The 20,255-nt window shown below is 50.7% G+C and overlaps 11 protein-coding genes across 11 annotated transcripts; 5 read left to right on the forward strand and 6 right to left on the reverse strand.

Annotated features, from left to right (window-relative positions):
* The first annotated feature begins 1,874 nt into the window (after nt 1-1,874).
* On the forward strand, nt 1,875-4,434 carry sC (sulfate adenylyltransferase). The gene is made up of 4 exons (XM_022546583.1): nt 1,875-2,407; nt 2,468-2,495; nt 2,551-2,733; nt 2,972-4,434. The coding sequence occupies exons 1-4, from the start codon at nt 2,239-2,241 to the stop codon at nt 4,314-4,316; spliced, it is 1,725 nt and encodes a 574-aa protein (XP_022400930.1). The 5' UTR covers nt 1,875-2,238; the 3' UTR covers nt 4,317-4,434.
* A 154-nt stretch (nt 4,435-4,588) lies between these two features.
* ASPGLDRAFT_35514 (uncharacterized protein) lies at nt 4,589-6,316 on the forward strand (the record flags this gene model as incomplete). Its single annotated transcript, XM_022544572.1, has 1 exon — nt 4,589-6,316. The coding sequence occupies one exon, from the start codon at nt 4,589-4,591 to the stop codon at nt 6,314-6,316; it is 1,728 nt and encodes a 575-aa protein (XP_022400931.1).
* Nucleotides 6,317-6,407: 91 nt separating this feature from the next.
* On the reverse strand, nt 6,408-6,881 carry ASPGLDRAFT_35515 (uncharacterized protein; the record flags this gene model as incomplete). The annotated part of the gene is made up of 1 exon (XM_022544573.1): nt 6,408-6,881. One exon carries the CDS (start codon nt 6,879-6,881, stop codon nt 6,408-6,410), a length of 474 nt encoding a protein of 157 aa, XP_022400932.1.
* A 347-nt stretch (nt 6,882-7,228) lies between these two features.
* ASPGLDRAFT_171322 (putative short-chain dehydrogenase/reductase) lies at nt 7,229-8,355 on the forward strand. The gene is made up of 3 exons (XM_022542735.1): nt 7,229-7,367; nt 7,427-8,154; nt 8,210-8,355. Exons 1-3 carry the CDS (start codon nt 7,325-7,327, stop codon nt 8,270-8,272), a joined length of 834 nt encoding a protein of 277 aa, XP_022400933.1. The 5' UTR covers nt 7,229-7,324; the 3' UTR covers nt 8,273-8,355.
* A 377-nt stretch (nt 8,356-8,732) lies between these two features.
* Nucleotides 8,733-11,010, reverse strand: ASPGLDRAFT_126354 (uncharacterized protein; the record flags this gene model as incomplete). Its single annotated transcript, XM_022540637.1, has 3 exons — nt 8,733-9,699; nt 9,765-9,992; nt 10,208-11,010. The coding sequence occupies 3 exons, from the start codon at nt 11,008-11,010 to the stop codon at nt 8,733-8,735; spliced, it is 1,998 nt and encodes a 665-aa protein (XP_022400934.1).
* A 463-nt stretch (nt 11,011-11,473) lies between these two features.
* On the reverse strand, nt 11,474-11,984 carry ASPGLDRAFT_35519 (uncharacterized protein; the record flags this gene model as incomplete). Its single annotated transcript, XM_022544574.1, has 3 exons — nt 11,474-11,662; nt 11,764-11,845; nt 11,935-11,984. The coding sequence occupies 3 exons, from the start codon at nt 11,982-11,984 to the stop codon at nt 11,474-11,476; spliced, it is 321 nt and encodes a 106-aa protein (XP_022400935.1).
* A 127-nt stretch (nt 11,985-12,111) lies between these two features.
* ASPGLDRAFT_47071 (putative siroheme synthase) lies at nt 12,112-14,458 on the reverse strand. The gene is made up of 2 exons (XM_022546584.1): nt 13,679-14,458; nt 12,112-13,622 (listed from the first exon to the last, which is right to left on the reverse strand). The coding sequence occupies exons 1-2, from the start codon at nt 14,001-14,003 to the stop codon at nt 12,268-12,270; spliced, it is 1,680 nt and encodes a 559-aa protein (XP_022400936.1). The 5' UTR covers nt 14,004-14,458; the 3' UTR covers nt 12,112-12,267.
* A 383-nt stretch (nt 14,459-14,841) lies between these two features.
* Nucleotides 14,842-16,805, forward strand: ASPGLDRAFT_149460 (proteasome regulatory particle lid subunit RPN5). The gene is made up of 5 exons (XM_022542037.1): nt 14,842-15,081; nt 15,135-15,191; nt 15,262-15,498; nt 15,550-16,038; nt 16,091-16,805. The coding sequence occupies exons 1-5, from the start codon at nt 14,998-15,000 to the stop codon at nt 16,676-16,678; spliced, it is 1,455 nt and encodes a 484-aa protein (XP_022400937.1). The 5' UTR covers nt 14,842-14,997; the 3' UTR covers nt 16,679-16,805.
* Nucleotides 16,804-17,912, reverse strand: ASPGLDRAFT_47073 (alpha/beta hydrolase). The gene has a single exon (XM_022546585.1). It carries the CDS (start codon nt 17,761-17,763, stop codon nt 16,885-16,887), a length of 879 nt encoding a protein of 292 aa, XP_022400938.1. The 5' UTR covers nt 17,764-17,912; the 3' UTR covers nt 16,804-16,884.
* A 273-nt stretch (nt 17,913-18,185) lies between these two features.
* ASPGLDRAFT_47075 (uncharacterized protein) lies at nt 18,186-19,369 on the reverse strand. The gene has a single exon (XM_022546586.1). It carries the CDS (start codon nt 19,124-19,126, stop codon nt 18,515-18,517), a length of 612 nt encoding a protein of 203 aa, XP_022400939.1. The 5' UTR covers nt 19,127-19,369; the 3' UTR covers nt 18,186-18,514.
* Nucleotides 19,370-19,578: 209 nt separating this feature from the next.
* On the forward strand, nt 19,579-20,024 carry ASPGLDRAFT_35523 (uncharacterized protein; the record flags this gene model as incomplete). The annotated part of the gene is made up of 2 exons (XM_022544575.1): nt 19,579-19,643; nt 19,724-20,024. The coding sequence occupies 2 exons, from the start codon at nt 19,579-19,581 to the stop codon at nt 20,022-20,024; spliced, it is 366 nt and encodes a 121-aa protein (XP_022400940.1).
* Between the last annotated feature and the right edge of the window lie 231 nt (nt 20,025-20,255).

A 20,255-nucleotide genomic window follows, 5' to 3' on the forward strand; every position in this document is an offset into this window, starting at 1 on the left:
AGAATGAATTGGCGAAAAGTTGCCTATCTAGGAATGACTATAATGAATGATAGATAACTGTTTATACAATTGCCTCCTTTCGCTCTCCTTTCGCTTTCTCTTTTTCACTGTGTGTTTCGCTTGACCGATACCGGTAGATCGTACTACGTGCTGTGGGGCGCTAGCCCTATTTCGGAGGTCTTTATTCCGGGGTAGTACTTTGTGTACTCTGTACGGGGTCCTTGTTCGAGAGATCAAGAGGCAATATCGTCAGACGGCCATCATTATTTAGTCCAGTTGGTTATAACTACTTGAACAAGTCTTAATAATCTTCCTGGCGCTGCGTCGTTATGCTTGTGAACTCTATGTCTCATGTAGTGCTGGTGCCAAGATATATTTCGACACAGTCCATGCCGAAGCACTATCAATATCAGCACCCACGATCTGAAAGGAAAGCCCACATAAGACTGCTGGAATGAAAGTGGGAAAAGGAGGAGAAAAAAAGAAAAGAAAAGAAAAGAGGGAAGGCCTTTCCCTCGCCTTTCTCTTCGATTCACACCGTGACCACGATACACATTAAACGAAAATAGCTAGTCTTGCAGAAGCTATTATGGTTTATTCATGATCAAAAGACATAGTTATAGTCCGGTCTGAGTCTTTTTAGTTCGTTTATAGACCATGGTGAGCGTGATCCGATCTTAACTAGTTAGTTAACTATCAATCTTATCAGTATTGCCTGCATATTCAGGCCGATCTTAATCCCTTGATCAACAGGGCATTTACCGCAAGAGTACGTATTCAGAGCATCTACGTACATGTGGCACAGTAGCATACTCTGGATGAATATCTTGATTTATGATAGTATTGTCTGTTTTATGTGGTTAAATTATTTCGTCTTTATCCTCCATTGGCGATTATAGACTGATCGGGTACGAGTATGGACCGACGACTCCTTATGTGGGATCTTTGTTCTCCCCACTAGGAACAGAGGACCTGGAGCGAGATTTGTTTTTATTATATTTGAGTGATGTCCCATGTTGCTTTACTCTGTACCCCGTCTCCCTACATGCTTGTACGTGGCCGCGGACTCGAATCTGTTGAGTAGAATCATTGGGTCGATGGATGTCAAATTACAGAACCCACGCGGGCTCAGCCGCTGTGGAAACAGGGACCAGAGACTATGGAATGGCTGTGTTTATTGTTCTTATGGGGTAGACTGGGACAGCACATTAGTGTACGTAATGCAATTAAACGTCTCTGGCATTGTGAACGGACCCCTGCCAAGATGTATTCCGTAATAGACATGAGGCATGTGGTACGCACTCAGTTTAAGAGAGGTGGTTATGCCAGAGAAAACTTATTTACTTTTTGCAAGTACTTTACATCAAGCAAACACGAGACAGCGTCTATGCAAAACGCGTCAGATGAGTATACGTTTCAACATTCGTATACCAGATGCATGTACCCCTAACCACAGGAGGGATGTCCCTGGCTAGCAAGTACAAGTACTCAGACCATGATGATACTGGAGCACTGCGTACTCACTCCTGACAATTATCATCGTGGTGAGAATTGCCAAATAGGGCTCAAGTCACGTGTTGCCAAGACCAACGTCGTCGGGATCACGCAAAGGCGGTGGGCAATGGCGTGATCCCGGGCGCCACGTGACGGCGGTTACAGCGTTCTAGAAGAATGAGGTACAGATACAAGTATCAGGATAGACAGTGGCTGTACTTGTACTGTGTTGATAGAGGACTGAACACTCTACAGATGACAGATGAACAGGAGAAGGGGGAGCATACGTATGCGAAACCGTGACGGCCTCAGGCCCCCTGAAAATCGTGACGATCGAGTCTTGAGTACTGTAGAGGATACTGGATGGAAGTCCTCCGGAGTCGTTGTATGCATTTCCTCGGAGAAGTTGTTTGTATAGTATCCGCACAGAGGGCATGAAGAGTAAGATATCTATCCGTACTCCGTACAGCACAGATATCTGACAAGCACGCCATACTGTAAGGCTATGACAAAAGTTGTTATGTTAAGCCAGTGTACAAATAATATTCCCAAGAATATTAACCATGGAAACGGCCGTGCGAAAATGAGAATCGACTGTCGTACGTAGTCGAGCTCCACCACTGCCATTTGGAGCATAAAATAAACCTGTCCTGTTTTTCTTCTTATTTTCTTCTTCTTCCCCCTCTTCCCCTCCATCTTCCCTCCTTCATATCATCTCATTCTTTCATTTCTCTATCATACACAATGGCCAACTCTCCCCACGGTGGTGTCCTCAAGGACCTCCTTGCCCGCGATGCCCCTCGCAACAACGAGCTCTCTGCTGAGGCCGAGACTCTGCCTGCTGTCGTTCTCAATGAGCGCCAGCTGTGCGATCTTGAGCTGGTTATGAACGGTGGTTTCTCTCCTCTTGAGGGTATGTCTTAATTTCCTGCAGTGGTGGGGTGTAGCGCAGTGCAGATGCTGATCAGTGCAGGCTTCATGAACGAGAAGGACTGGAGCAGGTATTTTTTACACGGAAAAATCGAGAAATAACGAAGCGAATACTAATTGACCAAGTGTCTGCGAAAACGTCCGTCTTGCCGATGGCAACCTCTTCTCTATGCCCATCACTCTCGATGCCTCCCAGCAGACCGTCTCCGACAACAATCTTCAGCCCGGTGCTCGCATTACCCTGCGCGACTTCCGTGACGACCGGAACCTGGCTATCCTGACCATTGACGACATCTACCGTCCCGACAAGTGAGTTTTTTTTTTTTTTTTTTTTTTTTTTTTTTTTTTTTTTTTTTTTTTTTTTTTTTTCTTTTTCTTTTTTCCTATTGCCCCTCCATCTTCCCGAACTCTCTCCGCCACTCGGTACGGAAACTCGCCGATATTTGGAATGTGGGAGTAGCCCGACCGCAGTCCTGTGATTCGGGGTGTTTATGGCGCAAATTACATCAATCGTCTGCTATATAACCCGAAAACTAACGCAATACAGGCAAAAGGAAGCTAAGCTTGTCTTTGGTGGTGACGAGGACCACCCCGCCGTTCAGTACCTCTACACCAAGACTGAAGAGTTCTACATTGGTGGAAAGATCGAGGCCGTCAACAAACTCGCCCACTACGACTATGTCGCTCTGCGCTACACCCCCGCAGAGCTGCGCATTCACTTCGACAAGCTCGGCTGGAACCGAGTTGTCGCTTTCCAGACCAGAAACCCCATGCACAGAGCTCACCGTGAGCTGACCGTCCGTGCCGCCCGCGCCCAGCAGGCTAACGTCCTCATCCACCCCGTCGTCGGTCTGACCAAGCCCGGTGACATTGACCACTTCACCCGTGTCCGTGCCTACCAGGCTCTCCTCCCCAGTTACCCCAACGGTATGGCCGTCCTGGGTCTCCTGCCCTTGGCCATGCGTATGGGTGGTCCCCGTGAGGCCATCTGGCACGCCATCATCCGGAAGAATCATGGTGCCACTCACTTCATTGTTGGTCGTGACCACGCCGGTCCCGGTAAGAACTCCAAGGGTGAGGAATTCTACGGCCCCTACGATGCCCAGCACGCCGTCGAGAAGTACAAGGCCGAGCTGGGTATCGAGGTCGTCGAGTTCCAGCAGGTCACCTACTGCCCCGATGACGACGAGTATCGTCCCAAGGACGAGGTCCCCGCTGGTGTCCGCACCCTCGACATCTCCGGTACTGAGCTTCGCAAGCGCCTGCGCACCGGTGCTCACATCCCCGAGTGGTTCTCGTACCCCGAGGTCGTCAAGATCCTGCGCGAGTCGAACCCCCCTCGTGCATCCCAGGGTTTCACCATCTTCCTTACCGGTTACATCAACTCCGGCAAGGACGCCATTGCCCGTGCTCTGCAGGCTACCCTGAACCAGCAGGGCGGTCGCTCCGTCTCCCTGCTCCTTGGTGACACTGTCCGCCACGAGCTCTCCTCCGAGCTGGGCTTCTCCCGCGAGGACCGCCACAAGAACATCCAGCGTATCTCTTTCGTCGCTGGTGAGCTGACCCGCGCCGGTGCCGCCGTCATCGCCGCCCCCATTGCCCCCCACGAGCACTCGCGCAAGGCCGCCCGTGATGCCGTCTCCCAGCTGGGTGGCTCGTTCTTCCTCGTCCACGTCAACACCCCGCTCGAGTACTGTGAGAAGACCGACAAGCGCGGTATCTACGCCAAGGCTCACGCTGGTGAGATCCAGGGTTTCACCGGTGTCGATGACTCGTACGAGGCTCCTTCTGACGCTGACCTCACTGTCGACGTCTCCAAGCAGAGTGTTCGCAGCATTGTTCACGAAATCGTTCTCATGCTCGAGAGCGAGGGCTACTTTGACCGTGCGTAAATTAGCGTTGGCGCTTTGGGATTGTTTTGGTTTGGGTTGGATACAGATGTTCTGTATGAATAAAATCTGCTTTGTTAATAGAATATGACTGTAATTTTCTTTTTACCATACTGCTCCTACCTCAGAGTACCAGTAGCTAGCGGAAAAGTCATGTGATATTCACAAACATGACAAACAATGCAAATACTACAAACACAAATCTACTCCGCCGACTTCACGATAACTGATGACCGAATTCCTCAAAAACCTCAAATCAACGCCACAATAACACAATGCTATCACCACGCAATACCAGCCGGATACCCCGAATTACGCGACCCCTACGACCCCCAAGCATCTGGCCTCATGCCCACCACCAAAACCGACCCTTCACCCAAACCTCGAACCACCAACTCGTCTCCCCCGCGCTAACCCGTCCTCAACTCCCCTTCCTCAGCACAAGCAGCCGTCTTACACCATGGCCAATTCACCTCCGTCAGCACTTCGCGCGTCTCATGTCGACAGAAAGCCGCGACTACTACCGCCGCCGGATCTCCCGCGGCCTCCGCATCGGTCTGAGCTTCTATGCGATCCTGGTGCTGTTCCAGGTGATCAAGCTGGGGATGTACCAGGAAGGCATTGAACATCAGTGGCCGACGCCGGAGGAATGGACGTGGAAGAGTCGGTGGTGTTTACGGTCCGCGCGGGCGTTGATGCATCCAGAGGATATTGGGAAGTTGATGACGAATTGGCCCATGGTTGCGGGGTATCTGCGGGAGTTGGTTGAGCGATTGGAAGACCTCAATGGGGAAGGGAAGGGGATGGAACTTGGAGAAAACGGATTTGATGTCTCGGGCAAGAGTGAGCCCTGGAGACGTGGGTATTTCCAGGCGTTGATGGGCGCGGCCAAGGCCGCGGAGAATCTGGATGGGTGGTTGACGGATCGGAAGCAAAGGATTTCGGCGCCCGTGGAGTATGTGGTTGGGCCATCTAACCCCAGGCCTAAGCCTATGCCTGCTGGGCAGAAGAAGGTGCCGAGGGAGGATGATAGTGAGGCTGCGTCGCCGGGTGCGGAGAAGTTTTATATTAAGATCTTGACGACGAATGGGTTTGAGACGGGGCAGAAGGTTGATGCTGCGCTGGCTTATGCGGATTGGTTGGATTACAAGGGGCTGAAGGAGACGGCGGGGGATATGTATACGTGGGCTATGGATATCGCGGCTACGGGATTGTCTGTGGATGTGGGTAAGGTCGTGGACCGGAAGACTGGTGTGCTGAAGAACAACAGCAACGCACCTGTGTCTGAGAATGTCATTCGCGTCTCTACAGCTCTTGCAGTCCACCATGCCAAGCAGGGCAATCTATCCAACGCCTTGTCCATCTTCGCCTCCGTCCTAAAAGCCCGCCGCTCCTCAACACCCGGCGACACATCAACAATCCCAGCGCTCCCCTCCCCCGCTAAAGCAAACGACGACGCCATCTCCTCCCTCTTCTACTCTATCAGAAACATGCTTGTCCCAGCCGAATACCCACACCCACCACTATCAGGCAACGACCCGCCTCTCCGTACCCCATCCTCCCTCTGCGACGAAGCAGCCCTGATGACCTACATCGGCGAAATCATCTACGCCTCCTCCTCCAAAGAAACAGGCCTAGCCTGGACCCGCGACGCCGTCGATACCGCCGAAGCTACTATCCTTGAACTGGGCTCTCCAGCAGTCGACTCCGAAGACAACCCCCGCCAACGCTGCGCAGAGTGTCTCAAAGTTGGCCTCGAGAACTGGCGAACTATGGTCGGGAACTTGGTAGCGCATGCTGAGCGCGAGGAGATTCAGGCCGCTGACAAGGCGCAGGGTTCCTGGTTTGGAGGGGAGAAGAACGTTAAGGCTAAGGCGCTTGAGCGGAAGCGGTGGGAGGCTGAGAAGTTGATTCTGGAGGATCGGGCTAGGAAGCTGGGGTCGATGATTGAGGGGGAGACTGGGGTTGAGGGGATTATGCCGGGGAGCTCGTTGTTTGTTTAGGATTCCCCTCTTTTTATGGGTTATGTATATTAGGTATTTAGGTTGGTGTGGCAGTGTAATATACCCTTATATGTATAAACATACCCATTCATCAATCCTTCCTCGGATCCATATAAACGGGCGCCTCGTCTGGAATCGGACTCTGCCCATTACTCCAATGCCAATGCAACTCCGCAATATCCAGTGCAACCCTCCTATCCTCCGGCACACGCCTAAAAACCCTCCACTTCCCACTCCTCCTCGACAACCTTAGTATATAAACCGGCAACACCCGAATCCTTTTATGCGCAGTGCTGTAGTCATAGCGGTGGTTTTTGATGTCGATTACGGTGAATGTATGGCAGGGGTATGCATCGACGGCGAGGAGGTGGGTTAGGTGTGTGGGTTGCCAGGTTGATATGAAGGGATGGAGGAGGGTGGAGGTTGAGAATGTGTAGTCTTGTAGGCTTAGGTGGGAGGTTGGGAGTATGGCGACGATGCGGATTGAGTGTTTTTCGCTGATGGTGATGAGGATTTCTTGGTTGATTTTGGTTATGTTGGAGGGGGTGTTCGTGTTGGAGGACATAGTGTAGTGTGGGCTAGTTTCTGGCTTGAGGGGATATATTACCATGGAATTTTGATACCTACGTTTACAATTTATCATCGCGTTCTCAACTGTTTCTCTATGGTTGTACTCCGGAGTACTTGTGCTACAAAGGGCATGGCAGTCACGTGCCGAATCTGATATCCTTATTAAGCCCGATGTTCAATTAGTTAAGATCCCCAAAAGAGTTATTTTTTGCGGTCAAAAGTGGATCCCAACATCATACTCGTGGGGTATGTACAGAGTAATTGGGGTTATTAAGAACAATTGGAAGATCGGAGCATCCCCGAGTGCATAAAATGAGGGGCTCATATCTTGTAAAAATTTGTATCTCCAGCTGTATATATTGGTGTAAATATCATTGAACCTCATCCATATTGTACCTATTCTGTACATACTACACCCTTCTTGTTGCCCTAAAGATCATGGCATTCGCACGCAGATTAGCTATTATCCCCGGAGGCCTAGGTAGGTATCAAGATGTCCACACTGGCAATTGAAGACATGTTAACTCAATGGAACACCAGGTGGTCTCGGCTCAAGCATAGGAAAGAAACTCAGACAACAAGGCGCCCGTCTCGCAATTCTATATGCCCCATTCGAGGCCGATCGTCGAGACGAGCTTCTCGAGGCTGGATACGCGGGGGTTCCAAACACAGCAGACGATATCCGGGCATATGCATGCGACATCACATCTCCGGAATCCGTGCAGTCGGCGTTCGACACATTGGAGAAAGAGATGGTCGCGCCTTCGACATCTTCTCCAAGCGAAAGGGCATTCCCAAGTATCCTGGTTAACACCGCGGGATACGTTTCTCTGAATGACATGGAGACCACACCCCCCGAAGAAACCATGAAACATCTCACCACCAACGTGATGGGCCCAATGCTATGCTCTCAAGCATTCGCAAGACTCTACTTCTCCGCATCAAAAGTCGCAGAATCGTCAACAAGTCCTCCCCCACCAGGCAGAATCGTCAACATCGCATCCCAGGCAGCGCACGTAGCGCTACCTAAGCAGAGCGCGTACTGTGCTTCGAAAGCTGCACTTCTGGGTTTAACCCGCTCTATGGCATCTGAGTGGGGAGGTCGTGGTATTACCTCGAACACGGTATCGCCTACCGTGGCGTGGACGGCGCTGGCGCAGAAGGCTTGGGGAGAGCCTTCTGTGAAAGAGGCTATTTTGCAGGCTATTCCGACGGGCAAGTTTGCGATGCCGGAGGAGGTTACGGATTCTGTGCTTTTCTTGTGTCAGGTGAGTTTTGAAAGAAAGGGGTTTTGGGGTTTGATCTGGGCTAACTGGTGAATAGGATTTGAGCGCTATGATCAATGGTGCGGATATTAAGATTGATGGCGGTTATACCATTCGGTGATTTCTTAGTAGGGTTGTGAATGTACAATGTTGAATAGCCAGGGCTGCAATATCATCCTTTCTAACGTAGTTGGCTCCATTGCCTTTTTTTTTTTTTTTTTTTCACTCCGCAATTCACTTCACCCTCTTTTTCTCTTTCCTGTATAATGTGCGTATAGAATAATGCTTTTGACTTTTCGTCTACCTCAGTTGAAGGAGGTTCATGCACCTTACAGCAACCTGTTGGCTCAAAATATCTATGGCACCAACAGAGATGACTGCAAACTTGCTGTTCAGCTATGGAAAGGTTTGATACAGTGGCTCCTCTGTGCTCTGAATTTGAATTGTGAATGCATTGACTCTTTTGTCTTTCCCATAAGGCGAAAATACCATGCGCCTGGAAACACCTATAAAATAAACATGCATATGAATCTAGTATGCAATCAAACACTTGATAATACAAGGGTATGAGCTTTTCCTTCCTACGATGACCCTCTCAACCGATGCGTCCCTTCAACCAATCCCCGTAACCCCGTCAGGCCCAGCCAGACTGCTTCCTCCGTACGGATAGTCCTACTCCCCTGTCCGGGGAGAATATTAACCCAGTGATCGAACAATTTCTCCGCCTCAGTCGGACGAATACCCATATCGCGGAGTTGGTGATCATTCCTCACGGCGGTCTCGAGACCCGCGACACCGCCGAAGATTATGAGGAGATGTTTGTATCCTAGATCGCCTCCACCGCCATCGCCTTCATCTTGCTTCAGGATCTCGGTAAGAGGAGCTCCGCGCTCTGATGTACCGAAGGAGAGATCGTATCCGCCATCAAACGGACATTCCGTAAAGACAGATGAGAGAGGTCCGCAGCGGCGCACGGAGTAACCCCAGTAATAACCAGCTTCCATACGAGGTGCGGAGGATTCAACGGCTTCTGCATTCTCCGGATCATCCTGGGACGAAAACCGCACAGTGACGCGCGATTGATCGGAAAACTGCTCGTTCGTAATGTTCACTTTCTGCGGTAACCCGGTATCCACGACTGTTTCAGAGACAGCAATTCCGTCGCGGTAATCGCACCATTCGTTCGCGCGCAGATGATGCGGCATATCCAGACTAGGTAGTAAACCGGCAGTTCGCAGATTGGGATGCATGGGGAAGAGGTGTTTCCGCAGATACGGCGGGGTTTCGAGGTACGATAATAGATGGGCGAGGTAGTGTGAGGGGTCGGAGTAGGCTGTAAATCCGCCCGGTTGGGAGTCATCCTTGCTGATTTGATGCTTTAGTTTGGTTATGGGGGATTCGTTGGCGTCGTTCGAGTCGTTATTGTTCTTCTTGGTGTTAATGCTTTTCTCATCGTCGTCGAAAATGATAACTTCGTCGACGCAGAAAACGGCGAGGGCTCGTGCGATACTTCCGGCTAGGAACGATTTTTGTTCGACGGAATGGCAGCTATCGCAAACAAAGTACACTGTCAACTAGGTTCGTTGTTGACTCAGGACTCGGGGAAGACATACTTGGCCACAATACTCCCCGGGATCGCAATGCTCAGGGTGTGTGACCGGCCTCCCTTTGGAGTGAAAACGGCCGTGGGCTTCGAGGTGAAGATGTCATCTTGGTTGTCATTCCGGCCATTATTTTGGTCATTGGACGTCTTGCGCTTCTTCGGGGTGTCAGTGGGTTGCACGAGGGCAGGTATAACAACACGCGTACCTTGGCATTGGGCCCTTTCATCTTGGAGGAGGCTGGTTAGCTAAAAAGAGAGTTATACTAGGATACTTGTTGTGACAGCGGTCTAATGGGATCGGAGAAAAGCAGAGTCCGCATTTCCCAAAAATTTTTGTGGTTCCTGGGCGATGACGTCGTGCTCCACCGACAATACATACAGATGAAAGATTGAAAACGGATGAATTCCACATCAACAACTATTTTTAATCTATAACACCACAATGGCTAATACATGGAATGTGATGCACCCTGCTCGTGCAATTCCTCGCCATTCAATTCCTCCAGAACATCCGCCGACGAAGAACTAGCCACCCGATCAGCCCCAGCCTTCATCATCTGAATAATCTCCTCCGCGGTCTTGAAATCACCACTCGCCTTGACCTTCGTTCCCCTACCAACAGCATCGACAGTAGTGCGCATCAGACCCACAGTTTCAGTCGATGGATACGGCTCCCTAGTCCCCGTACAAGTCTTGACGAAATCCGCCCCCGCGAGGCTCGCAATGATACAACCCGCAACGACCTCGTCGCGAGTCAACACCGGCGTCTCAAGAGTGACCTTCAGCTTAGCATCTGCTGCGATCTTGCGCACCTCCAGGACATCCGCATAGACCTCCGAGTACCTCGCTTGTTTCAGGAGCGAGAAGTTAACAACCAGGTCGATCTCCGTCGCGCCCTGCTCGAGCGCGATCCGCGCTTCGTCTTCTTTGGATTCGGTGTCCTGCTTGCCGTCCGGATGACCCACGACACAGTCAACGGCGACTTCGTGGGCTTTCTCGAGACTTCGTACTGCCTGCCGCACATGCCTGGGACGAACGCAAACCGAGGCGAACCGGTGGAATTGGGCGTCGGAGCAGAGCTTTTCTATGTCTTTCTCCGTTGCAGAATCGAGCACTAAGGTGTGGTCGAGGGAACGATAGATAATGTCGGGGCGTGGGGTATGGTATACGTTGTAGGTGCTGGGTAGGGAGTCTCGCATTGTCGAGGTCAGAGCTGCCCAGTCGGCATTGCTGTTGGGGGTGCTGATCGAAGTCATGGTGGTATACGTCGGCCAGGTACCTATATGAATGTCAATGGCCGTCCCTAAGACTCAACAAGAGAACATACCAAGTGATTCGGATTCTAGCTGACCTGCAGATATTTTCTTAAAACAACCGGGTTCGAATTGATTCACTTTGGATGCGACTTTTCTTCAATGGCAACATCGTGAATAATACTGCATCATGATGCAGCGATGACCCTCGTTACGGAACTCATCCCGTACCAGAGCCACGGGTACCATTACCAGACAAGCGGACAGAGAAAAGCCATTTAACAAACGTCCCATTCCTACAACCCCAGAAAACGCAATAAAACCATTCCATTTTACCCACTGACACCCTCGTCAAACAGGTCTGGTATCAAAGCACGCTCAATCCTGGACACAAGCGCTTGTCTTGTCACCCAATCCTTTCATCATCATCCCCGGCAAGAACCACACTCCGGTCCCCGAATATCATCTACCCGCCCAAGCCTTCCTGTTCTTGGCCCAGGACCTCCAGGACCACCGGGACCTCCTGCGCCACCCCCGCCAGATCCGTAGCTGCTACCTCCCAATCTGTCTCCTCGGCGGGAAATGTTGAACTGCGAGTTTTGGGCGGTGGTGTAGGGGTCAAACTAGTAGAAAAAGTAGCAGGGTCAGCTATGTTCTGATTTATCGTAGTCGTAGAGTGATGTGGTTGATGGACGGTGCACAGTCGCGATGCGACTAATCCCACCACTCCTTCAAAATGAAGACAAGGGAACGTACCGAGAGAAGGGTTGTAAAGTAAAGACCGAAAAAGATATAGACAGACTCGAAGAAGCGCGAGATGCGAACAGAGACCGGTGGTCTGCGACAGTTCGAACTTGTTAGCTGCTTATCTCTTTCGTCTCCTCCACGGTGGTGATTCTTCGATAAAGCTAGGTTATTTTAACTTACCCTCCAAGGACTTCTCCGTTAGATACGTAAGTCTTGTTGTCTCCGGCCATGATGCGATGGGTTGATGGTGGTTGTTGATGATGTTGGATGATCGGCGAAGTTGTTGGAGAGTCCACTCTTTAGCGGCGGCGGGTCCCGTGACTTTCATGTGAAACAAAGGAATTTGTACGAACAGAGGTCCAAGAAATAGATAGAATGGAAATTCATGAATTTAAATCTATGTACGGGTATCTTTACTTTTCTTTTCCCCACATCCAACTCCGTTGTTGAAACCAAAATAATTGTCATGATCATAATCCGTTGGACCGTTATCAATCCATGACCATAAGCCATCTAGAAGTCCTTCCATTCCTGCTCATTCATCGTAGACGGATCGCGCAGTTCATCCAGACCTTTGAATCCCTCTTCGACAACCCATTTCTGTTTATTAGGTTTATGCAAGACATGACAGCTTACGCCAACCACCAACAGCCCTGGAGGCCGCGAGCCCTCTGCCTCAAATGCTGTACATACATGCTCCAAAGTTGTACGGATAACGCGCTGGTCGGTGCACGAGGCACGCTCGATGATAGCACACGGTGTATCCCTGGGCCAGGGCGTGCAAGGCCGGGCACCGCTGTCCTCTGCTGGTGCGTTGACCAAAGATTCTATGAGTGCTGAGAGCCGGTGAAGGGCCATCAAAAAGACCACTGTTTGCGTAGGCACGTAGGTAGGGGGTTCTGGCGCTGCGCCCTTCCGGCCGGTTCCAGTGCAGATCAGGACCTGGTCCGTTGCGCCTCGATGAGTCGCTGGGATTTCAGCGAATAAGGAAGCGCTCAGTGCGCTGGTGATACCCGGTAGGACCACGGGGATGTGTCCTTCGTTTCGGAAGAATTCGAACTCTTCGCCGCCACGGCCGTACAGGTAGGGATCGCCCTGTTTCAGTCGGAGTACCTGTTTCCCGCTGCGCAATGCCTTTAGTCCCATTTGGAGGAATTCCTCTTGCGCCTGGTCTGCGTTCCCGGGGAATTTGCGGGAAATCTGGACTTCCGTCCTGCGTGGGATCAAGTTCAAAACAGGCTCTGGCACGAGCTTGTCTGCCAGAATGATGTCTGCGCTTTGGATGGCATGATATGTGGCCCGAGTGAGCATATCGGGGTGCCCCGGACCAGAACCAGCCAAAATGATCTTTCCTTTCCTCGTTGTTACGCCGTTAACATCTCGCGCATCGCCATTCACAGACGAATAGGCCTTGAGTATGTCGTCGATATCAGAGTCGGTAATAGCGGCGAGTTTGCGGAGTGGCCAGTATTCGCAAATCTGAGAAAGCCAACGCATGCGTCTCGTTTTGGCCATGTATATTTCATCGTTCGTCGATAATGTGTTAAAAGTGTGCTTCTGGCCCGTTGCGTCATCATCGTCTCCCTCGAAAGCCGTATCGCAAAGCCCGGCAGCTTGATCTTCTTCCCACAGGCGACGTCTCACTGCGCCTAGTCTGTCGATGGCGCTTCCGAGGTTCGATGGTAACGAAGAAGAAACTTCCCTTCTCAAACGCGAAGCCAACTTACATCCTCGTCCTGATGTTGTAATGCCAACGTGGAGAGGGCCATCCGAGTACGTAGAAAGCAACATAAACGTGCAAAGCCCCGGGGCATCTGATACATTGACTGGAATCCTGAGACGTCGACACAGCTTCGAAATGTGTGGGCCTGTGAAGATGTTAGAAACCGGGCCATGACCTCGAGCATACGCATGATCTACATACTCAGTGGGTGGCTACCGCCCAAAGTAACAAAGACCATGTCCACCACTTGGTCAACTTCCTCCCGCCCCAAAGTTGTCAAGTCGTCATCTTGGAATTCTCTGCGTACCCATTCTGCTGAACCATTTTGAATGCGCTCAGACAGGGTATATTGCAAATCAGCCGTTTCCGGTGCAATGATAATCGGCCTTGCGCCGGCATCCAGACTCTTGCTGCAACGAGCTGCTGCCAGAGCGTTTGATCCGATGATCAAATGCACCTGTGATTCGGCATTCACGGCCGCCAGCAATGGTGCCCAGGGGCCGTTATCACACGATGCGTCCTTCATCGTGCCGGTTTGCCACAGTAAGGTTCGTATGGTTGAAATTGGCGAACGATCACTTAGTATGGCTTAAGATAGAATTGAAAGCGTCTTGACTTAGTCCAATTTCAACACCACATCGAAAAGAGCCGATCTGGACACAGACGATATTTGAACCCTGCAAACTCCAAGCTCCGCGGAAAAATGCCCACGAATCGACGATAACAGCAACACTTTCCAGTGACAGACAACGATGACAGCCCGATAAGCGTATCTGTGGCAATTGATAACACACGAGGTTCTTCCCGAATGAAACTGAGATTTCTTGCAGTGATCGCTGCTCAAAATTCTTCTGTTTATACTCGATCTGATCCTAATTGGCAAATCCCGATGCAGTCAATTTGATATTGCGTGATCGGAAATGGCTTACTAAGCGTCCCGGGGACCAGTTGACAGCAATCGCTCGATGTAAAGAGAATAGACATGGTTTCATTGGTCTGGAAAGGGTCATAATATTAGTGCAAGTTATGCTGGAATTATTAGTGCAATCTGGATTGTTAGTTCGTTTGGCATGGTGAGAGCGGGCTGCCCCATATTGCTCGTAAAGAGTCCTGTACGGTACTCTGTCCTGTAACGGCATTGCAATTGCATTGTAATTGCAACATAAAAGACGTTAGTTAAAGAATAGATCTTCAATAATCTCAAGCTCTGTCCTTAAGCAAGTGTCCAGAGATGAAGAAGATGTTTGTTGACAACGCGAGACCAGCTGTAGATCTCGCCGATAGCGCCCTGGTCACGTGCATCAGAGCTTCCGCCGCCAGCTCGTCCTCCGCAAAGGGCGTTGATGATGTCTGTCGTTAGAGCTTCATCCATTCTCCTCCAACCCACTTTCTATCCTCATTCAACCTTTGACTACGGGAAGGTCGCATTTGCCATTTGCGCTGAGTCACGACAACCCTATCTTTCCATTTTCGATCCCAGAAACCAGTCTGAAGCCGTGACGTAGCAGCACCTCGTCACCATGTCCGACGGCATTCTCAAGCCCGAGAAGGACTACAGCAAGGATGCTGACAAGTTGATTCCGGAGGCGGAGCAGCTCGCAAAGGTTTGAACGACCAGTGTGTATACTGGGCTTACCCGAATGCTGACCGTCCACAGACCGATGTCCAGGGTGCCATCGACAAGTTGCTGGGATTGGAAAAACAGGCAAGACAGGTACGATATCGATCTTACTTCTATCGATCAACAATCCAGGATTCGTATCTAACTCTGGCTTGGCTTCTAGGCAACTGACTTGGCCACTACATCCAGACTCCTTGTCGCCATTGTCACAATCTGCAAGAATGCCGGTGACTGGAACCTCCTCAACGACCAAGTACTCCTTCTATCGAAGAAACATGGACAACTCAAACAGGCCACGACGCGAATGATCCAGACGGTTATGACGTTCATTGACCAAACACCTAATATGGACGTGAAGTTGTCGGTTATTGAAGCTTTGCGGACAGTGACGGAGGGCAAGGTCGGTTCTATCAGTATCTTCGTGGTGGGCTGGTTGCTAATATGTTTACAGATTTTCGTTGAAGTCGAGAGAGCCCGTGTTACCCGCATCCTATCCCACATTAAGAAGTCCCAAGGCGACCTTAATTCTGCCGCCGATATCCTGTGCGAGCTCCAGGTGGAGACATTTGGTTCCATGACCAGGAGGGAAAAGACCGAGTTTATTCTGGAGCAAGTTTCTCTGTGCATAGAACGGGGCGACTGGACGCAAGCTACCATCCTGAGCCGCAAGATCAACAGACGCTACTTCTCCCGCAAGCCGAAGAAGACCCCCGAACAAATCGAGCAGCTCAAGAAGGAGGCTGAGGAGCAGGAGAAGACTCGTGCGCCTGACGAGGCCCCGATGGAGGTTGACGATGATGTGACGGATTTGAAGCTTCGTTACTTCGAGCAGCAGATTATCCTTGCCAACCACGAGTACAAGTATCTCGACGTCTGCAAACACTACCGGGAAGTCTTGGATACGGAGTCGGTCGAAAACAACCCAGAGCAGTTGCAGGCTGTAAGTTGGTCCTTCTATCAGACTTGAATGTCGTTTCTAACAAACGTCAAAGGTACTTGCACGGATTGTTTACTACATTGCCTTGTCGCCATATGACAACGAACAATCAGATCTGTTGCACCGCATCCAGCAGGACAGTCGTCTTTCGACTGTTCCCGTTGAGTCGCGGTTGGTGAAGCTATTTACCATCCCTGAATTGATGCGCTGGCCTTATGTTTCGGAGGAATTTGGCCCTCATCTTTGTAACACGGATGTGTTTGACGCCCAACCCGGCCAGACCGCCGAGGACCAGGCGCACAAGAGGTGGCAGGACTTCCGGAAGCGTGTCATTGAGCACAACGTGCGCGTTGTTGCCAAATACTACACCCGTATCCAAATGGGCCGTCTGACCCAGCTCCTGGATTTGGCTGAGGAGGAAACGGAGAAGTACATCAGTGACCTGGTCACATCGAAGACCATTTATGCCAAGATTGACCGTCCAGCCCGTTTGATCAACTTCGCCAAACCCCGCGACGCTGACGACGTTCTGAACGAATGGAGCAGTGATATGAAGAACCTCTTGAACCACCTGGAGCGCATCGATCACTTGATTACCAAGGAGGAGATGATGGCTAGGATCCTTCCGACCAAGGCTCGCTAAGATATATTTTTCTTTTTGTCTCTTTTATCTTAGAAGATGGATGTGGATATGAATGAACTAGGCGCTGAAGGTTTGCGACAGCGTGTAAAATAATCTATCTGATGTAGAACGCGGAATGACTTCCTCTTAAATGTTCAGGTTCTAACAGAACGTAGTGGTATATTGATGCAGTATATATCCAAACATGCACAAAAACAGTATCACATTCAAAACGGCAGGTCCATGTTATTCACATCCTCCTCTTCCTCCTCCTTACCCTTATCCTCCTTGTTCCCCAACCTCTCCTGAATAAAATTCACAGCAGCATCCAAAAACGGCCTCTGACTAGGCAAGAAATGCCCACCCGGATGCCAAACAATCTTCCCCTCCTTCTCCGGATCCCCCACGCAAGCCTCAACCAACGCCCGACTCCGACTATCATCAACAACCGCATCCAAAGACCCCAACACATGCAACACAGGCGTCTGAATCGCCGGACTCTCATAAAACGCACGATATCTCGGCCCCGGTGCCCGGAACCCACTATAACACAGCGCAAACTTCAACGGCGGATGCTGCACCTCCTCAAACGACCCCGGAAACGCAATCGAAGCAACATCCTTCTCCGTCGAACCACTCAAATCAACCCCCTCACACGCAACCCTCGCATCTGCATACTTCTCAAAAGCCCCTTTCCTCCCACTCTCCAACAACCCTGCAACCATCGCCGCCAGCGCAGCACCCTGCGAAAACCCAACCACCCCATCAAACGGCCCCTCCTCCTTCAACACCTTCGCAACAGCAGCCAAACCGTCCTCAATACCAAGATACAGCGGCGGATTCGCGGTGTTCGAGCGTCTCCACCACCCGTACGCTTCAATCTTCTCTTCCTTTTCTGAGGACGGGGAGGGCTCGTAGCCCGGGATGTCGGCGGGGTCGAGGTGGATGGGGCCTGTTGGGTAGATGGCGGCGACTTCGTGGAGGGGGAAGGCTTTTGTGATGTGTTTGATTAGGGCGCGGGATTTGGCGTGGAAGAGGGTTCCGGATTGGGTGTAGCCGTGCAGCATGAGGAGTTTGAGGGGTTGGCGGGGGGGTTTGGAGGTCATGGTTGGTTGTGGTTGTGGTGACTGTGGTGGTGTAAATGTGGATATGTAGCAATAGGTAATATGGGAGGATTTTCGAAAGGAGGGTCTGGTAAATGGTCGGCTTGAGAGGGACAACAGGAGCGAGGGTCTGTTATACATGGACGACCGGGGAGGTTGTTGGTTAGTTTTGGGGACGAATCTGATTCGGTGATTTTATGCGATAAGATAAGCAGTGCGGAGCGCTTGATTGTGAATCACGTGCGCTGTTTAGGGTACCTTTTTCGATCTCTAGACTACTTTCAGTGTTCCAAAGCAAAAGCTAGTTTTGAAACAAATGAAATGCAGCACCTTACGGGATTCAAAATGGAGTCCTTGATGATCAGGCTCCAGCTGCAAAGTAATGCGTTGTAGAGTAACTCGACATCAATGCCTTTATCCAGTAGAAGCCTCACTATTTCGATATCGCCACTCGATATAGCGTTATATAAAACACCTGACCAGATGTCGGCACCTTGGGCACTTGGATCTGCGCCATAGTCAAGCAGCATCGCAACCACATCCATGTCCCCATTTTGCGGCAAGGGCAAGCGGTAGCTGGAGCTCATCGATATCATCGTGCAAGAAGGTACGTGAACCCCAGGGTTTCGTATCTTCATGGGGCTTCTCTTTTCAAGGATTTGTTTGATAACAGACACAGACCCGCACAGTGCTGCTAGATTCATGACCCTATCCCAACTGCCGGCATCGGAACCATCAACGCTTTTATCAGAACTCATGGCGGGATGAGCTCTGCAGCCTTTGTGTCCCATTCTGTGGTTTCTTTCTCTCGAAGCCAAGTCATCTTCGGCCAGTTTTCTATGAGCCCACGGTCACACCAAACGTCCCAAATGCGGGCCCCATGGCCAAGGAGGAGCCGTAAAGTCTCCAGATTTTGGTTATATATCGCCCAAAGTATCACTGGTGCCATTATAGATTCGTCGATGTTTGGGTCAGCTCCAATATTAAGCAAACAATGAACTGCGGCCGTATTGTTCTTTTTACCAGCAGCAGAATACAGTGGCAGAAAACTAAGCATAGCGGTGAACTCGTTAGCCGCTTGTGATAAATGCACCTTGATAAACTCATCCATACTGAGATCCACACTCCTTTTTGCTTTTGCCATCGTTCCCCCTTTCGTAAACCCATGCTTGACCAAGACTCGCAACACGGATATGCCCGCATATTCTAGCGCTGTACACAAAAGCTTGCAACCGATATGGCCGGTAGTGAACTCTCTTGGATAAACCCATTCCTTTCGACGAACATCAAGAATTGATTCAATTCCGTTTTGCTGCAACAGGTCTACCATAACAGCATCTCGATTTCGAACCGCCTCGCCCATCATCTTCCATCCGTCGCGGCCCTCGACAAGACCCCTTCGTCGAGCATCTTATGAGCAACCCGGATCCTGCCATGCTTAATTACCCATCTGAAAATTTCAACGCCGTAATTGTTGCGGATGGCAAAGCGATAGAGGACGGGGTTCAGCAGGTCATATAGCCTTCTGCTCGTCTGCATAAGAGGGTTGATATGGCCAGCATATTCGAAATGGCTCACGACTTCCAAGGTACAGTTCAATTGGGGGGCCTTGTTTCGAGAGCATAATGGAGATACATAGTAGTGGTCGTTTGTGGATGGAGGAGAAAAAAAAATATAGTGACGAGGGTACTAAGCCGAATTGGGACAAAGTGACGTACCTCCGCTATCCACTAACATTGATCTCGAGTACTCTTTTACCAGCCAACAAATCTCCTCAGAAATTCACCAATTCACAAACAAGAAAGAACTACAACCAAAATGAGCGCCGACCAACTCAACGTCAACCTCGACAAAGTCGACTCCCAAATGGGCGAGCTCCTCACGTATGCCTTGCCTTCCCCTACCAACCCTACCCTTCCCTCCCCTCTCTCACAAACCCCCCAACTAAGAAAGAAACAAACAGAGCCTTCGAATCCCACCCCCAAATGCAACCCCCCGCCACCCACCCAACCCTCTTCTTCCTGTTCGACTTCGTCCGCACAACCCACCGCACGCTAAAGTCCATCGACGCCGAGAAATTCCGCACCGGCGACCGCGAAGCCCGCTCGCAGGCGCAGGAGGTGCTTTCCAGAAACCAGTTTGCGAATATGCTGGTTAGTGATCGGACCGGGAAGTTGGCGTTGATGACGGGTGGGGATCCGGCGAATCCGTTGGATTTCGGGGATGAGATTCGGGGGAAGGCGAGGGCGTTGACGGAGGTCTGAGTTGGTTCGTGTTATAGTTAGAGGCGGTTGTCTAGGTTATGATAGATATATGGGAGGTTTTCTGGTGCATGGTTGTGTTAGCATCTAGATTATGTTACAGCAATGATTAGAGTACGTACGGAGTATTTTAGTGCAGTATACGAACTACAGTCGTAACCTTGCATAGCCTACTAGCGCCGGTGGGGCACCGGGTTAATCCGGGGTGATGGGCCATGACATACAGATCGAATA

This window comes from Aspergillus glaucus (assembly GCF_001890805.1).
Source record: "Aspergillus glaucus CBS 516.65 unplaced genomic scaffold ASPGLscaffold_10, whole genome shotgun sequence".
NCBI lineage: Eukaryota > Fungi > Ascomycota > Eurotiomycetes > Eurotiales > Aspergillaceae > Aspergillus > Aspergillus glaucus.

Excerpts from the sequence above, each read along its gene's own strand:
- ASPGLDRAFT_171322 (XM_022542735.1), top strand. The coding sequence starts at position 7,325 with ATGGCATTCGCACGCAGATTAGCTATTATCCCCGGAGGCCTAG. Across the intron at positions 7,368-7,426 it reads TATTATCCCCGGAGGCCTAG|GTGGTCTCGGCTCAAGCATA; the intron begins GTAGGTATCAAG and ends ATGGAACACCAG. Across the intron at positions 8,155-8,209 it reads CTGTGCTTTTCTTGTGTCAG|GATTTGAGCGCTATGATCAA; the intron begins GTGAGTTTTGAA and ends ACTGGTGAATAG.
- ASPGLDRAFT_47075 (XM_022546586.1), bottom strand. The coding sequence starts at position 19,126 with ATGATGGGCGAGGCGGTTCGAAATCGAGATGCTGTTATGGTAGACCTG.
- ASPGLDRAFT_47073 (XM_022546585.1), bottom strand. The coding sequence starts at position 17,763 with ATGACCTCCAAACCCCCCCGCCAACCCCTCAAACTCCTCATGCTGCAC.
- sC (XM_022546583.1), top strand. The coding sequence starts at position 2,239 with ATGGCCAACTCTCCCCACGGTGGTGTCCTCAAGGACCTCCTTGCCCGC. Across the intron at positions 2,408-2,467 it reads TGGTTTCTCTCCTCTTGAGG|GCTTCATGAACGAGAAGGAC; the intron begins GTATGTCTTAAT and ends TGATCAGTGCAG. Across the intron at positions 2,734-2,971 it reads GACATCTACCGTCCCGACAA|GCAAAAGGAAGCTAAGCTTG; the intron begins GTGAGTTTTTTT and ends AACGCAATACAG.
- ASPGLDRAFT_149460 (XM_022542037.1), top strand. The coding sequence starts at position 14,998 with ATGTCCGACGGCATTCTCAAGCCCGAGAAGGACTACAGCAAGGATGCT. Across the intron at positions 15,192-15,261 it reads TGGAAAAACAGGCAAGACAG|GCAACTGACTTGGCCACTAC; the intron begins GTACGATATCGA and ends CTTGGCTTCTAG. Across the intron at positions 15,499-15,549 it reads GGACAGTGACGGAGGGCAAG|ATTTTCGTTGAAGTCGAGAG; the intron begins GTCGGTTCTATC and ends ATATGTTTACAG.
- ASPGLDRAFT_47071 (XM_022546584.1), bottom strand. The coding sequence starts at position 14,003 with ATGAAGGACGCATCGTGTGATAACGGCCCCTGGGCACCATTGCTGGCG. Across the intron at positions 13,623-13,678 it reads GGGCGGTAGCCACCCACTGA|GCCCACACATTTCGAAGCTG; the intron begins GTATGTAGATCA and ends ACATCTTCACAG.